This window comes from Glycine soja, chromosome 6 (assembly GCF_004193775.1).
Source record: "Glycine soja cultivar W05 chromosome 6, ASM419377v2, whole genome shotgun sequence".
Taxonomy (NCBI): Eukaryota; Viridiplantae; Streptophyta; class Magnoliopsida; order Fabales; family Fabaceae; genus Glycine; species Glycine soja.
In genome coordinates this window covers 48,012,529-48,030,343 of record NC_041007.1, presented here as the reverse complement: position 1 = coordinate 48,030,343, position 17,815 = coordinate 48,012,529, and the positions used below count along the sequence as shown (strand labels likewise).

General features: G+C 29.4%; 2 protein-coding genes across 2 annotated transcripts; one reads left to right on the top strand and one right to left on the bottom strand.

The window, feature by feature from the left end:
• Window positions 1–3,749: 3,749 nt before the first annotated feature.
• On the bottom strand, window positions 3,750–8,588 carry LOC114417423 (monocopper oxidase-like protein SKS1). The gene is made up of 9 exons (XM_028382626.1): window positions 8,276–8,588; window positions 7,320–7,429; window positions 6,963–7,233; window positions 6,720–6,858; window positions 5,724–6,090; window positions 4,951–5,316; window positions 4,784–4,862; window positions 4,261–4,460; window positions 3,750–4,179 (listed from the first exon to the last, which is right to left on the bottom strand). The coding sequence occupies exons 1-9, from the start codon at window positions 8,414–8,416 to the stop codon at window positions 4,077–4,079; spliced, it is 1,776 nt and encodes a 591-aa protein (XP_028238427.1). The 5' UTR covers window positions 8,417–8,588; the 3' UTR covers window positions 3,750–4,076.
• Window positions 8,589–12,440: 3,852 nt separating this feature from the next.
• Window positions 12,441–16,577, top strand: LOC114417422 (protein DETOXIFICATION 14-like). The gene is made up of 7 exons (XM_028382625.1): window positions 12,441–12,707; window positions 14,274–14,818; window positions 15,056–15,142; window positions 15,236–15,292; window positions 15,391–15,629; window positions 15,993–16,198; window positions 16,317–16,577. The coding sequence occupies exons 1-7, from the start codon at window positions 12,477–12,479 to the stop codon at window positions 16,392–16,394; spliced, it is 1,443 nt and encodes a 480-aa protein (XP_028238426.1). The 5' UTR covers window positions 12,441–12,476; the 3' UTR covers window positions 16,395–16,577.
• Window positions 16,578–17,815: the final 1,238 nt, after the last annotated feature.

Genomic DNA, 17,815 nt, shown 5'->3' with positions numbered 1-17,815 from the left:
ATGTTCTAAAGTAGAATGGTATTCAAAGAATTGGGTGATTTTAAAGATCCAGTCCAATGGATCAGACCCATCAAAACGAGACACCTCCTGTTTTATACGATGAGGGTTAGGAGATGGGGAGACTGTATGCTAGTTCGTGGTTGATGAAGTTGGGAAATGCTGACTGGTTTCTAACTGCACCATTTTCAGAAGCAAGTCGTCCAGCTTGGTGGCCATCAATGACTTCTTCGATGCGGTCCATACTAGACTTGGAATGCGTTTCTTATTTCATTTCTTCGTTGGAGGTCATATATATAGCTGGTACAATTGCTAAAGAACAAAAGAAAATATATGTAAATGTTGGCCTTCAACTACACAATCATCTAAATCATAATATATGCAAATGTCCACTTCGAGCCGCTGAATGTTACCCGATATTTAGATAAATGGTATATATATGAACACATTAATCTAGACTTTAAAATGAGAATGAATGCTCTTGATTTTTTTTTACCTGAATGATTCTGTTGATGAACTCATGCAATATGCAATATTTATATAACAGTAGTCATTAAGTTGATTAAGTCTTACAAGATATAAAAATAAGGAAAGAAAATAACTAGAAATTCCTAATTCCTAAAAGTAATTACAGGGGGATTGGCATCTAATTACAGGAAAATTGCAGGTTGGGAAAACGTAATAGTGTAATACTCTTCACATCACAAAACCGTGAAATTAGAATTGAAATATGTTATGGTCTAGCTAATTACTTAGATATATTTAAAGAAAATTGGTCAAAGAAGAACAAGAGAACAAAAAGGTTGAAATAGTTGCTATAACTAATATAGTATGTTTGATCAGGGGGTGGGCTCGGGGCCACTTGATCATGCCAGAGAACAAAAATATTAGTTTTTCATTGTCTAATCCAGAATATACACCAACAGTTTTACAGATTAATGAATTTGTATCACAGAAATCCGATCTGGATTGCTTAATCTGGAATTATCAAAAGGTAAATTCAAAATTACAATGCTGGAAGGCTACAAAAAAATTTATATGTTCTGAATTCGTCGTTCCAAAAAATAACCAAATAATAATTCCAAAATTACATTTCTGGAAGGCTCTATCAAATCATTTCAGGGAAGTGCTCAAGGATTTTGAAATACAAGGAGATTTTCAATTAAGGATGGTGAAAAATGAAAGGGTGAGGGTGACTAGGTAGTGTAAAGATAAGGACTATGATCATTTGAGCATTGCAACCTGCATCAATTAAACAAGCTAGATAGGAGGATTACTGGTACCCTTTTAATTTTTTTATTTTCACTTCCTCAGGCATATTGGACTCGTTCCACTAAGTCTTTCATCCATTCATCATTGCATGCATCACTAGGAAATTCCCCGTGAGGCACTCCTTGAGTTCCAGTGCAGCTTGAGAAAAAAGAAAAGAATTATTACAGTTCAAAATACATAATATAGAAACATATTTTTATTGTATAATTTGAATGAATGCATAAAAAAAATATATTTTTATTATTATATCAACCAACGAAAATGAATTTTTCTCAGGAGTATTTTAGTTAAATAAAAAAAAACTCATTGAAATATTAAATGTGAACTTAGTAAAATAGGGAGTGAAAATAGCAATCCCCTAAATAAAATCATTCCCTTTCCCACGTAAAGTAAATTTAATTAAGGGGTGAAGATATTTAAGTAAATTTATATAAAAATAAAAAATATATATATTTAATAAGATTTAAATAACCTTTTAATCTTTATAAAATGGAGAATTTTCTATTTTAGTCCTTTAAAAAAATTGTTTTGATTTTAGTCCTCTAAAAAATATATACATACGGATTATTAAGATTGTTTCTCTCTCTAAAATTTAGGTTAAAAGATAAAATAGTTATTTTCATTCCTCTAAAAATTCAATACGGAATTTTATTTTCACTTAGTCTTGTAAAGAAACATATAAAATAGATTTTTTTTATTATTTTAGTTCTTTAAATTTGATCTTTTAGTCTCTTAATTTCAAAATATTTTTTTAGTCTTTCACGTGATTAAAAATTATCATAAATTATGTAATTTAAATTACAAAAAATCATTCACTAAGGAAAAAAGGAGCAATTTTTTAAATTGATAAAACTGAAAAAAGTAAATTTAAATTATAAGATCAAAAACAAAAATGACCCAGATCTAGGGTCCAAAAAATATTCAAGTCTTTTATTTTTTTATTTGTTATCAAGTAATATTGTTAAATGATGATATAACTGTTTGTAATTTATTGACTTGTCATTTCATTAAATAATCTAATAGGTAAATTTATGTAATAATTCCTATATATTTAAAATCGATGATGGCATCAATCTAATTGATGTGAGATTTAAAAATATAATTTATCAAAGAAAAATACATATGATTGTCTTGTCAAATTTTTTAATAATGTCACATGTCGATGGGTTGCCAACGTCCTTGATGCATTAATTAGCATTGTTACTTGATAGCAAAAACTAAAATAAAAATATTTAAACTTTAAAGAACTCAAACCAAAAAACAAGTTTAAAGGACTAAAATAAAAAATGCCATATTTTATAGGAATAAAAAGATTATTTGAACCTTTAAATAATTATGGGAGGTATGCTTAATAATTTCCCTTTACTAATCCTCTTTAAAAAAATCCTAAGATATAAAAGTTAGTATTATTATCTAATTTCTTATTGCGGATATTGCGTGTTTTCACCACCTTGATCTTGGACCCCTAAAATAGGGAAAATGTCAACTACTGACTAAATCATCTTACCTTGGCCATTGTCATTAGGGAAAAATGCCCATGAATCTTAAGCTCAAGCCATATCAATCAATATTTATAAACGGGTAGACTAAAAACTAAAATACAACATAATCAGAAATTGGGATTGTCACTACTTGAATTATTTCCTTTTTTTTTTGCGTGAATTATTTCCATATTAAGTTGGAGTTCTAATATAATCTTTTAATTTGTTTTGAAAACGTTCGATTTGAATAATTGCCTTTTACGGAACATTTTTTAAAGAAAAAGGCTGACAAAATTATATGGTCTTGACATTGAATAAGAAGAAATAAAAAATAAAAGGCCTACATTGAAAAATGTTACTATTGTACCCCTAACGTGATTTTATTGCACTCCGACCTTAATTTTGTGTTATATATATATTACTCCTTTCATTTCATATTTTATCAAAATAACATACTTAAAATTGGGTTTGTTTCAACGATATCACAAATAATTTTCAAGAAAATAAACTTAATAATATCATATTTTCAAAATTAATGTTTTCTTTAAAAAAAAAAAAAAACATTCACAACAACACAGCCTTATCACAGCATTCACGAGCTTTTTAATACCTACAAATTTAAAATATTCATAATTGTCATATTCTCATGGGCAAAGATGATTTATTTATAAATGAAAATTACTTTATATAATAACTACCTATTTCCAACTCTATTCTTTCGCATTTCTTCAAGTATTATTTTTTTGAATTCTTTGATTTTTTTTATGAACCATTAAATGTAAATCAAACATATTCATCAAATATTTTTAACATGACTTCTGATAATATAACAAAACTACATACATGACTTAAATTTGAGACCACTAATTAAATTAAAACAACCTTGTGTCAGATGAATCTTGCCCTTGGAAAGAGACAATTAAAACTTAGTTGTGAAATCACGTTAATTGAGAAGCAATTTCAACAATAAAATGACTTTCTTTGAGCAATTAAAATGCATTTGTGAAACCGCATTCCTTTGAGCAATTTTCATTTCTAACAAAGGATGCACCCAAATTTGGGTACAATACATGTCTGGATTCACTCAATTTGAGTAACCTATAATTTGTATACCATGGATTAATACTGACCAAAACCAAGTAGCCCTTAAATGAGCTTTTTGGTGATAGACATCTAAACAAAGAGAAAAATGTGTACAGAAAGCATGAAATAACTAAAAAAGCAATTGTACTTTAGACAAAGAAGTTGGTAATTCACCTTTCTCACAATCCTATAACTACATTTTTGAAAACTATAAAAATGCCAATGGAGCAGCAAAATAGAGGCTTATCTAGCTAGGAAGAGAATAATAGCAAAAAGTCCCAGGAGCAATGAGAAAAGGTTCAAGCTATGTCCCAAAGTAGAAGCTGCAGAAAAAGTAGAATTCGACCTGCAGGTAAAAACAAAGTTTTAAAGAGAGAAGACAAAAGGACTAAAACAATGTCAATGCAGCATGAGAAATATGGTGTACTTCTGCAAGCTCTTGAGGGGACCACAATATAGAACATTATCTGGTGCAGCCATCTCGGTGTCACCATTTTCTTCCGGATTGACGATCTTCAGATAAGTTTCTTGACCTAGGTACCACCTGTCCAGGTTTTCTGCTCTCAGGTTCCATGATCCAACATTGTCGAGCGATATAAGGATTGCTGTCCATCCTCCAGGAAAAACCTGTTTAGTGACCACAAACCATTAACTTATAACTCACTCTCTATGCCTTAGCTAGCATGTGCAAATCATATGAAAAACTTAAAACATTAAAACATGTTCTATATGAAACTTATTGATTAGATATTGAAAATCAATTATATTTTCAGTTTCTGACTAAATCTCATACCAAGTGTTTCAGGCATCAAAGCTTCTAGGTTTCATGAACATTGGAAAAATTCATAAAATTAACATGGAAAACGAAAAATAAAAAAGAGCAGCAAAAACAACCTCACTGTCGAAATAGGCCAACCCCATCATTACCCCTTTTAGTGACAATTTCTTACCTGAGTTGTGCTGCGAGATATTGCATCCCACTTGTTATAAGAACCTCTAGAATTTTCTGACCAATCACCATAATCCATCCTGAATTCAAGAAATCAATTTACGAACTGTATGCAATCACAAACAATATTGTACTCCAAGAACAAAAGGAAGGAAAAGATCCTCTTACCCAACTACAAAAAAGGAGTAACCATCCAGATGAAAGTTTTGAATAGAGGAGTCATTGTTTTGCAATATAATCTCAATGAATCCCTTATATGTAGCGTTGATCATTGATCTGTCAATTACTGGGGTCCTGTTCATTGGCTTGCTGGGAAAATCAAGCTTATATGTTCCTCTTAATTGATGCTTGTCAGCAAGCCGGAATGGAACCTCAGGCTTGAGAAATGAGATCCCATTAATAGTAGCTCGATTTGTACCATTGATTGGCGCCAGGGACATAACCTTTAACACATAAGTATCAGTTACATTGATGGAGCCATAATGAAAGGATCCTTGAGGATTAGGACGAGCACCACTAGCAGATGTATTTTGTCTGCTCAATGGCATATGGAGAATTCAGTACACAATAGACAAATATGTGAAATAATGAAAAAATAATGAACAAAATACTAGAAACTGAAATGGCTATGTCCTTTAAATTTAATTATTAAGTCAATAGAATAAAACTTAACAAGCTTCTCTCATCTTTCATAATAGGCAATTTAGTAGTCGAAAAATTTGCTAATATATGAAGCTTGAAGACAATGACTATCATAATCAACTTTCAAGTTTGCCAAGCAAGCAGCTAATTTAGATTGAATGCTATATAACGAAATGAAATATGTTCCCTTTATGTGATATATCAGATAAACCAAAGCAAAAATAGTTCAAACAATAATGCAACATTGAATGACAATCTCTTATAAAATTCTCTCTGATACAAAATTCTGAGGGACAAACCTGACACTTCTTGCTTGGTTCATTGAAGCTGTCTTGTCATAAAAATCACTTGGAGGGGGAGGCAGAGGACCAATTGCTGGTCCCTTGGAATTTGAATAGTGTAAAATTGCAACACCTGTAACCTTCTCCCACAATGATTCATTCACAAACCTGGCACTTGCAACAATATAGTAGTCTGTACTTGCATTTTGGTCAGTGGAAAGCAGAAAAGAGTATGACTGGCCAGCATGAATATCAAAGCTGGTGAAATTTGTTTGAGTTGTGTAATGCCCCTCAGTCTCCACCAACAGTAGATTATGATCTTGAATTCGGAAATTCAAAGAAGTTGAGATTCCCACATTGTGGACACGAATTCGATAAGTCTTGCCTGCCATGTACATTTGTAATTCCAGTCAATACTCAACTTTTTCACCACTAGGAAGATAATTGCTAGATGAAAAAGCTATGATAACATTTAAAAGGGGGAAAAGAACTTGAAATGGGGTTATAAGAAACCAATGAAGCCAGTAAGTTCCAATCTATATTACCATGCTATACAACACTATTAATCACAACAGGGCCAAAAATCATCAGTAGTACAATATCGTTATCTTCCAGAAATAGGAATACAAACTACTACTTAACAGAGAGAAAAAGAAAACAAAAAAAAAATTCCTGCACTACCAGAAAATGAAATCATACAGCAATCAAAATCAGGACATGGAGCTGCTAATTAACAAATGATCCTTTGAGATGGTGAAAATAACATTTTGTTACAGAGGATAGGAAAAGCCAACCAAACTGCTTAAGAAACCTTTGGAAACAATGAAAGGCATCAAATTGCCAATAGTAAGTATACATAAAAAGGCAATGATTAAGATAATAAATGAAAACTTGAAAGATATGCTTGAAAATGAGGAGATAAAACACAAAAGCTTCATTGGTGAATTAATGATAACTTTGAGAGAGTAAAATATAAAAAGCTCATTCCTTAAATAAAAGGGGTGATAATAATACCTGGATCAACGGTAATTGTTTCATAATTGATGCCACCAGGAACAAGAGTAGTGTTGTACTGGAAAGGTCCCTTCCCATTGATGAGAACACCATCTGGTATCCCAAGGTCTTTTCCACCATCAAGAGTTGCTCTTAGGGCCTACACTTTCAAATTGTATGCATAATAGAAATTAAAAAATTAATCACATTGCACTCAATCTCCCATATTCACAAAAGAAAAATTAACATAAGACAATGACTAACCGTGTGGTTCTGAGTGTACCAATCACCAACCATAATGAAAATCTCTCCATCTGGCCGCGCAAAAGGAATTGGAATAATTTCTCTATTATTGATAACAAAGGGACCAAAGCCACCAGAGGCTCTTTGGAAACCAAGAGAAGGGAAGTAAAAGAAACTTCCAATTTGATCCTTGACTTGGAACTGATATGTCCAATTCCAATTGGGAGGAATTGGACAATTTGTGCCAAGGACTCCATCTTGCCATGAGTTACGTCGCATTTGAACCCCCGACCTGCCACAACCATTAGTCACAAATTTGTTAAATTGCAAATACATGAAAAGATGAAAAACAAAGTGAAAAGTAGCATTGGAACCAACCATGAAATGAGAAGATCTTCATCCAATTCATTGAACACATTCACAATTACATGGTTATTGGTTGTAACATTGATGACAGGTCCTGGAAACTTCTTGTTGATAGCTATAACCTGCAATCGGATTTTCCAACACGTATCAGCCAAATTCTTATCTAAATCATATGATACTTTAGGTCCTTGTACCTTCGAAATTTGGTGAATTTCGTCCTCATCAACCTCCAGCCTCACTGGCAGAGTTATGGCAAGGAACGAAATTCACCAAATATAAAAAATAAAAATCATCGTTTTTATAGTACAGGAACTAAAACAAATTTTGAACGAAAATTGACAGACCTCGAAACACATTATACCCAAAATAAAATTACGGAAAATTAACTTTAAATAAACTGAAAAATTGAAGAACTTTTGGATACATTTGACTGCAAGATGACAAAATAACAGAAAAGTAAAATTGGGGTAGGGGGCTTCAAAAACCGTGTGAAAAATAATCTCAATTAAAATCGCGCAAGGACCACACGTCAACCCCTCCACCAGCTTCAATCATCTCATAAAGAAAATACTTGAACAAGTTATAGCTTTTTAATCTATAAAATTTCAAATAAGGGACTTTTGCAAGAAAAAGAAAACCACGAGTAAAATCAAAACGAAAAAAAAAATGATCAAACATTTGATCCATTTTATACCTTAGCAGCAGCCAAATTCCAAATACTAGTTTCACATGCATTCTTAACATTTAAGATACCAACACACACACAAGAAGGAAAAAAAGAACTAAAGAGACACGGAAATTAAAAGAACTTGAGAGAGAGAAAGAGAACAAAAGAAAACAGGAGCATCACAAAAGAACCCTTTCGAGAAAAGAACTCATTTTTATCATTTTGAGCATGAAGCAGAGTGACCCAGATGAAAAGCCACGCAGTTTCAATAAAAGAGAAGGAGCAGAACGAAGAACAAAACCTGCTGAGGAACACCCAGAGGAGTAACGGTGGTGTATGAGACGCGAAGTTCAGTGAAAACAGTTGGGTCGCCTCCAAAACAGAGTCTTGCAAGCAGAGCAATGTGCAGCAGCAGAGAGAACCCAGACAGAACCATCTTCATGTGTTTTCGAAAGTGTGTGCGCAAAAATCACCAAATGTTATATGAAAAAATGATTGTGGTTTAAGAATATGATGTGTTATGATTTATAAATGTGAAGGATTCTTCTGGGTATTCACAAAATCAAAGAGAGAGAGAGAGAGGAGAAGAAACGGCTATTTGGCTATTTGCATTTGTAAGGCATGGCGTGTAATAAGAGAAATAAATAAATGAATAAATAAATAAATAGTAAATAAATTGTAATTTTTGAAATAGAGAAATGTTAATGGGTGCTCTGGCATTGGTCATGGAACTAACAAAGGTAGCGTTTGTTTCACAGGTAGTCCAGAGAATAGAGGGTGAGATAAAATAATATTGCTTTTGTTAAGAAGTAATAAATTAATTAATTTCTAATATATTTTTTATTTGGGTAAGTAATAATCTTATTTTCAGTCAATATTTATTTTCAACAGAGAAAAACAAATATGTATTTGGGATAAAAAAAATTGTGAGTAAAATAAATAAATAAATATATATATATATATATATATATATATATATATATATATATATTACCCATTATTACAGTCTCTTCTTAATGATCTATTTATTTATGTTTTTCAATTTTGTTGTTGTAAAAAATTTTGTTAATATATCAATTTTTATTTATTGTCAATCTCATAAATTTTATACATTATAATTTTTTGTTTTTTCTCTAATTGTTTATTGTTAATGTTTGATGTGATGTGGATAAATATATTTATATTTTGGGTTATATTCTAATAAATAATAAATGAGTAGTGAAAAAAAAAATTGTCATGAAAATATGAGATATATAAGTACAATTTATTTTTTATTTTTTGATTTTATAATAAAGTTGTTTGTATCAGGAAAAAGTTAATATTTTTAACCTAATAAGAATGTTTTAGTAATTATAATATATATTACAAAGAAAAAATAATTTAACCAAAACATATGTCTTAATTATTTTCAAGAATATAAAAAATTTTACCAACTAATTTTATAATTACCCAAACACACTTTTACGATTAACATTGATGTTCTATTTCTAGAAATAATATTTATGAGACTAAAAAAATTATTTGTGAAATAAAAGTTTCTTAAATTTTTTTATTAAAATACTTAAAATTATGTTATTTATATTTTTTTTTCTCTCGTGTGATCTCCAAAGTAAATAATTTCTTCTTATAATTCTTTAATCAACACTAATTAGGAAAAAACTTTGAAATATTAGTGCTACTGCAGGGTGGAACTTAATTAATAAATTTTGACCTGATATTGGTTGAACCCGTTGATGTTCTTTTTTGAAATAAGAAGTCCAAAAAAAATTAACGTTTAAAGAGTTTCTTTCATTCTATAAAAGTCTTTTATTTTATAGTAATTTGTCGAATTATGTAGTAGATTTTTTATTTTGCTTTTTTTTTTCTAGCACCAGTGGAGAAAAAACAGCAGATTTTTGCCATGTTTGTAAGAATTGGATTCTTGTTTTCAGATTCTTCGAAGATTTCCAGCTCAAAACAAAAGTCCTTCATTTTAATTGAATGATTCATTAGGAGGATTTCTTTTTTAAAAAAACAAAAACTAGCTTTATTAGAGAAAATAGAAAGAATTCATTTCCGAATAGAGTAAACATCATATCCTCTTTCTTAAAAAAAAGTTAAACAATAAATAAATATATTTAATATATTGGAAATTTAAAAAAGTATTCAATGTTTTCCTTATTCAGTAAGAGCACTCCTTCAATATATATATATATATATATATATATATATATATATATATATATATATATATATATATATATATATATATATATATATATATTCAGTAAGAGAATTAATAGATAAAACAATTATACTCAAAAAGCTAAAAACTTTGGCCCTCAGACCGTAAAGAAAGTGTGTGAGAATTTGTAGCTTAAAAGAATTTGTACCTAAAAACAATACTTGACTTTGTATTCTCATTCAATATTTTTATTTTAATATTAATTTCTAAATGCATTATTATAGTTTATATTAATTAAAAATAAATATCAGTTAAAAATAAATAAATAAAATGAAATTTTTCATTAAACTTGATATAGATAATTATGTATAAAATATCAATTTTAAATTTATATGAAGCCTATAAGACAATCACAAAATCAAAATAATACAGGAGTACTTTATAAAAACAAAAATATGTAGAGAAGTTGTCTCATTTTTAAATGTCAGAACTTGAATTTATAGTATAAAATAAATATATGATTGAATTATATAGGGTTTTTTTATCTAATTTTTATTTCTACATTCCCATTAATTATTCATTTAAAGATTTCAAAATATAAAATTATAACCACGTATACTCTTTACTTTAGTAGTTTTTTTTTAGTGGTTATTATCAAATAGATAAATACTCTTTAAAATTCGACCGCACGTAGCTAATTTTAATTTTTTTTAAAATAACCATTTCGAAGAATAAAGATTTCACTCTCACCAAAGAAATCTTAATTAAGCTACACGACATTTAAGGAATTTCCATCCCATATATAATTTTAACAAAACAAGGAAAGAATTGTTCAACTCTATTTATTAAGCAAGATGACATTCTATAAAGTCCAAAGTATCCCAACAAATCTCTCTGATTTCCTTCCTATTACAGGAATCATTGTGAAAAATAATAATTTAATTTCAATATATTGTGTTTTTTTAACAGGAATCATTGTGTAATTTTATTATGCATTATTATATTTTTTTCTTGTAAGTTAAAGTCAGATAATAAGAAGAAAACCCAAATAATTACATAATTACGTAATAATAATATAAAAACCCCACTTTGGGTAAAAAAATGTCTATGCATGATATTAAAAAAAAAAGACAAAATTTGAATTTTTCTTAAAATTTATAGTGTATGATAGTTGAAAGAAATATTTTATGTATTATTATTATTATTAATAAAACATAGCATTGTTTTATTTTATTTCTTGTTTTTTAGAAAACATATAGGAATTTTTTTTACAAATTTTAAATATTAAAATTTATATAATTGACAATTAAAAATAAACAAAAACGTGTTTTCAAAGCTAATAATGTTTTTTAAGTAGATAATTAATTGAGGTGATACATATTTAATTCCTTTTAAAAAAATCAATTCAAAATGTATATATGGAAAGAAAATCCAATCATAATAAAAACTTATTTTAAGCCTATGATCCTGATTCAAATAAAATTATCATTATTGTAAATTATATATGTTTGGTTTTCATTTTTATTTTCTGTTTTCATCTTTGAAAATTATTTTTATTTCTAAAAAATTAGAATTCTGAAAACATGTATGATTTGATTTTTTGTTTTCTGTTTTCAGGAAATAAAAACACTGAAAAATTTAATTTATGATATATTAACTTCTTATCTTTTTTATATTTTTAAATTTGTTTAAAATTACATTTTTTGTCATCGTATTTTCATTTTACTCAAAATGAGATTTCTCTACTGGATTGAAAACACTCCAAACAAAATTTTATTATTTTCATTTTCTGATCGTTTTCTATTTTCATTTTCATTAAAAATATTTTCAAAAATTTAACCAAACATATTTTTATCACCATTCTATTTTCAAACCAAACACCTCTAATAATGCTAGATATGAATTCAGAAATTTGCTGCTTTAAAATGAGTTGTTACTGGCTACTGCCTGTGACCGAGCGGAAAACGTACTGTGATGACGGAAACGGTTGGCCAAGTCAGCAACCACTCACGTTCTCAATTTCAATGCCCCAGTTTTAACGTTTTTTGGATATTACGCGTTCTGAGAAAAAGCGTCCACATTCCTACATGCATAACCTCAGAATCTAAATGTAGCCATTCTTTATTTTTATGTGTTTATTTGAGGTAATTTTGCTTGAATACTCTACCGTTATTAATTTGTATGCTCATTTGTTTATTAGTTTTTAAGACATAGTTCATAGTTGCGTGGGTGACTGAAAATGATAACGCAACGTTGTCTTACGTGTGAAGAAAAGGTAATATATAACACGTGAAAGTGAGTGAGATAAAAGAGAACAAATTGATCGATAGAGGCAGTGATGGAAGAAGGTTCAGAGACAGGAAAGTGGGGATGGATGAAAAGGAGGAGAGCAATGAGGGAAGAGCTGAAGAAGGTGGGTACTATAGCAGCTCCAATGGTGGTTGCAAGTGTGTTGCAATATCTTTTGCAAGTGGTGTCCTTGGTAATGGTTGGCCATCTTAACCAGCTCTCTCTTTCAACTGTTGCTATTGCAACCTCTCTCACCAATGTTTCTGGGTTTAGTGTTTTGGTAAGTAGGTCTTTGCATGATTTAATCATTACATTTTTAATTCATTCTCTTATTGATCCTATATTTATGATATGTTTATAAATTATTTTTGACTTATTTGAATAAGATTTTCAAGAAAACTAAAGAATAGCTCATAATTTATATGAAAGAAATTTAATTAATAAATGAGTAATAAAATGGATTATTTAAACACGTTTTAAATTATTAGTGCTAATTACGAATAAATAAAAATAAATATACAATTTATAAAAGAAATCAAGAAACATTGAGTGTAAAAGAAATTTTCCTTACAGAAAATGAGTTTGGAAACTATGATAAAACTAATCTCAAAACCTTTAAGCCTTTATTCTATGTCAAGTTGTACAAATAACAAGGATTGCTCATATGGTATCTAATGGCAGGACAAATCTTCAAACTTACAGAATATTTATAAAAAAAACTTACATTTATCTTATTTATGGAGACAAATGAGGATTTAAATTTATAACTTGTCATATGTGAGACTAACTTATACTCCACTTAATCAATCTATTTGTTAATTGTTATATACGAACACTTGATGATTAAAAATTTGGTGCCTTATGTTGCATTAAAAAAACAAAAGGTATCTTAAGTTGTATTTAAAATGATAGACACCTTTTCATGTTTTGGGTCCAAATTACAGTTTAGTAATGTAGTCTAGTCAACTTAGTCAACGGGTCAATTTAGGCCTTTTGTGTTATTTTTTATGAATCATTTTTATGACTATATCTTTTTTTAACCAATTGTCTTAATATTTTATAAAAATAAGAACATTAAATATTTTGAAAATATAAACAATATTTAATATTTTTCATCTAATAAATATAGGATCAATAAGAGAATTTGGAGTTATTTAATTTTCTTTCATATTCTTAAAACAAATATTTTTCGAACTTGTGAAGAATTTTATCATTAATTTTTTGGACTTATATTCTTTCATGACAACTTTCTTATAATTTAAAAGGATGAAAAAATAATTATAACAAAATCTCTAATTGTTTTCATATGATTTATGATTTTTAATAAGAGAAAAATGAGAATATATATATATATATATATATATATATATATATATATATATATATATATATTCTCCTTTTGTTACCTTTGTATCAACGATTTAGATGTTCTGGGAGAATTTTCTTCGAAAAAGAGTTTTAGAATTGCGTAAGTACTCTTAATTTGTTTTATATGACATAATCAATTTGATCAATTGTTTTTTTGAGAAATTCTATAGTACTCTTAAAAATTTAAAGATATTAGTATAGTAATAGAGAAACTCTTTCTCTCCTTGACTCCTTCTTGGTGTACTCAAATTCATTTAACTATTGACACCAAAACCAACTATACTAAAGCCTTTAGATTTCTCCAAGTACGATAATAACTCTCTTATTTTTTGTCACAAAATAACAAAACAACATTTTAAGGGAAGATGTGTTCATAAGGAGTAGTATTATGGAGCATTCTTATGTCAAATTTGTAAAACCAAATCGTTTGAAATATAATGTGCATGCTCATTTAGTTATATTTATGTCAATATTGAAGTCAGGGATGGCTGGTGGATTGGAAACTTTAGGTGGCCAAGCTTTCGGGGCAGGGCAATATGAAAAATTTGGACAATATACTTACACTGCCGTAATCTCCCTTTCTTTGATTTGTTTCCCAATCACAATTCTATGGACTTTCATGGACAAAATATTAACACTCTTAGGCCAAGACCCAACAATTTCCCTTGAAGCTCGTAAATATGCCATTTGGCTAATACCTGCTCTATTTGGTTCCGCAATTCTCAAACCTCTAACACGATTTTTCCAGACCCAGAGTTTGATTTCTCCCATGATTCTAACCTCTGCCATAGCTTTGTGCTTCCACGGAGCAACATGTTGGACCCTTGTATTTAAATTGGAGTTGGGACATGTTGGTGCTGCAATCTCCTTCAGCCTTTGTGTTTGGTTTAATGTGATGTTGCTTTTGTCCTTTGTGAGGTATTCCTCTGCTTGTGAGAAAACACGCATCCCTTTCTCCAAGAATGCTTTGGTTGGTGTTGGAGACTTCTTTCGCTTTGCTGTCCCAGCAGCAGTCATGGTTTGGTAACTATTCTTTAGCTTTACTATCCATACACTTTTTCTTCAGAAACATTTTATTAATTAAAATAGCTACAACATATCTTAATTAGTCGACTAGTTTGACAAGATTTCCCCGCACCATCAATTATAATACACAAAATTTTATCACTTTCAATCAATAAAAAAGAGTATGTTACTAGTATTTCTCTAATGATTTGCCAACATGGTCACTTATCTGTCATACAATTTTTCGTCTTACAGTCTTAAATGGTGGGCCTGCGAGATACTTGTTTTGCTAGCCGGACTTTTTCCAAATCCAAAGTTGGAGACATCAGTCCTATCTATATGGTAATGCTTAATTTGATTTTTTTGAAGAAATTAAGCTAACATTATTTAGATGAAAACGAAATTAACCACTTTTTTTTTTTTTAATATTGCCAGCTTGACAATCTCTACATTACATTTCACCATACCTTATGGGTTTGGGGCTGCTGCTAGGTTTGTTTCTCAATCAAACTCTAAGGTCATTTTATTTCCATTTGCAAATATTAGGATTGAAGCATAGTAAAATGTGACACATTAATTCTATGAGATAGCACTAGAGTTTCGAATGAATTAGGAGCTGGGAATCCACAAGCAGTTCGTGTGGCTGTTTCAGCAACGATGTTCCTTGCAGTCACAGAGGGTCTAATTGTAAGTGCAACACTATTCGGCTGCAGACATATCTTGGGTTATGCCTATAGCGATGATCGTATGGTTGTTCATTACGTGGCTGTTATGACCCCTCTGCTTTGTCTCTCTATTTTTACTGACAGCTTACAAGGAGTTCTTTCAGGTAAATTATTCTCCTTTATAATTTTATGCTTGTTACTTTTGAATACTGCACAGTAAAATAAAGCTAACAAGAAAAATGCTAGAAATATACTCTTCCATTCACCTCACTAAATATGTTGTAAGTCATATTCTTTATTTGATGGGGATAACATTCCTATATTGATTAGAGTGGTTTAAATTTTAACTAGTAAGAGAAAATTTGTTAAAATATGTTACTTGTAGAAGTAATATGTTACCAATGCATTTGAATGGTACTTGTAGAAGTAATATGCATTTGGTGTGTTAATTGCCTCTTATATTTTCTTGGTAACTATCATTCTTATTTAGCTAACCTGCTACGGAAATTAATTAATTAATTAATCAGGGGTTGCTAGAGGAAGTGGGTGGCAACATCTAGGAGCCTATGTCAATCTGGGAGCATTTTATCTGGTAGGAATTCCTGTAGGTATCGTACTTGGCTTTGTTGCACATTTAAGAGCAAAGGGCCTCTGGATTGGAATAGTCACTGGCTCCATTGTCCAATCGATTCTCCTTTCCCTTGTTACTGCTCTTACCAACTGGAAGAAACAGGTTCACGATTTATAAATTTGACACTATCCTTAATAACCCAATATGATTTCTTTGTTGCAATGCAGAAATATTGTATGTTTGGTGTTAATTAGGTGTCGGATTTGTGCAATTTTTGTAGGCAATGATGGCAAGGGAGAGAATCTTTGATGTTAAACCACCAGACGAAAATGAATCAAATCACATGACGAGTGCTTAAAGCTAGTTGGTCAGCTGTGTCTAACATAGACAGAGATATACATACATGATATATAATTTTGGTTTTCCGTTGGAAATCTGTCACCAAAGTATGGTTTTCGCAAAGAAATGTTATGAGACACCTACATCAACATCGAGAGAGACAAAGAAATAAATGAAAGCAAAGACATAAATATGTAATAGATAATATAATGTTACAAGAAAAATAGAGAAACACACCAGGAATGTACGTCAAACAAGTAGTGTTTGTAATGATGGAGTGTCTATGCATCACTGATTTGTTTTTTGTTGCAAAAATTACAAAGAGTCAATAAGGTTAAAACTAAAGAGGATAAAACCTGAATACAAAGAGTCTCTAAACAAAAACTTGAATTAAAAATAAAATAAAAACAATACACAACATGCAACAAAACTCAGGTTAGCACGCATGTTTCGTCATCTTAATTGATTAAGTAATTTATAACATATGGCTGGTACTGACTACTCTTCTGAGCATTCAATTACTAATTTCAATTAATTTAAGAAATTTTACCTCCATTTAGTTGATTTAAAAAAAATGGGATTGATGATTTCAATTATGAGTCTATTCTTTTGAGATCGGCGTCAGATGATGGCTTAAGGAAACTTCTTGGGTGATTGATTATTAATTATGTTCAATATTAATAAGTAGATAAAACCAAAAGTTTTAATATTTCATATTTCGAGAAGTAATGAAATGAACTCTTTTTATGTGAGAAAAAAATTAATATTCTTATTTTTTATATTATTTTTTACTTTAATCTACTCTCAATATATAAAAAACTTTGAGCATGGATCTTATATAGCAATTTATTGCCGTGTTATTCAATAAGTTTGGTCATTGGGTCTGCTTATCTCTGATTTGGGTAATTTTAATGCATTTTTTTTATTAGTAGATGAGTAGCTAAAACCAAATTATTATTTTTAGATCCCTTTTTAAGTGAATATCTAATAAGAAATATTTAATCTACTTAATAGTTTATTTAAATTATAAATAATGAGGTTTTTATAATTGATTAATTAAAATAATTTTTTTCATGAAATTATTTTTAATGATTTTAAAACCAAAATTTTTTAAAAAAATATTTTAATATTTCCTGCGAAAATGAATTGGCATGTAAATCCGCAGGAAAACTTATCTGCAGATTTTCATTATTACAAGAAAATTCACATGTATTTTCTTCGGATTAGTTTTCTGCATAAAATCTCACAAGTATTTCCTGTGAATAATGTTTCACATAAAGTTCCACAAAAATTTCCGGTCATTTTTTTTTTCCGCAGAGTCAAATTCTGCAGGAAATTTGCACTTTTTTGGTTGTTACATTCTATGGGCGCAAGTTCACATTGGTTGTTACTTTTTTGGTTGTTACAAATTTTAAATATTAAAATTTATATAATTGACAA

Excerpts from the sequence above, each read along its gene's own strand:
- LOC114417423 (XM_028382626.1), bottom strand. The coding sequence starts at position 8,416 with ATGAAGATGGTTCTGTCTGGGTTCTCTCTGCTGCTGCACATTGCTCTG. Across the intron at positions 4,863-4,950 it reads TACTCCTTTTTTGTAGTTGG|GATGGATTATGGTGATTGGT; the intron begins GTAAGAGGATCT and ends TCTTGAATTCAG. Across the intron at positions 4,180-4,260 it reads CCCCTCAAGAGCTTGCAGAA|GTCGAATTCTACTTTTTCTG; the intron begins GTACACCATATT and ends TTTTACCTGCAG.
- LOC114417422 (XM_028382625.1), top strand. The coding sequence starts at position 12,477 with ATGGAAGAAGGTTCAGAGACAGGAAAGTGGGGATGGATGAAAAGGAGG. Across the intron at positions 15,143-15,235 it reads ACATCAGTCCTATCTATATG|CTTGACAATCTCTACATTAC; the intron begins GTAATGCTTAAT and ends TAATATTGCCAG. Across the intron at positions 15,293-15,390 it reads GGGTTTGGGGCTGCTGCTAG|CACTAGAGTTTCGAATGAAT; the intron begins GTTTGTTTCTCA and ends TCTATGAGATAG.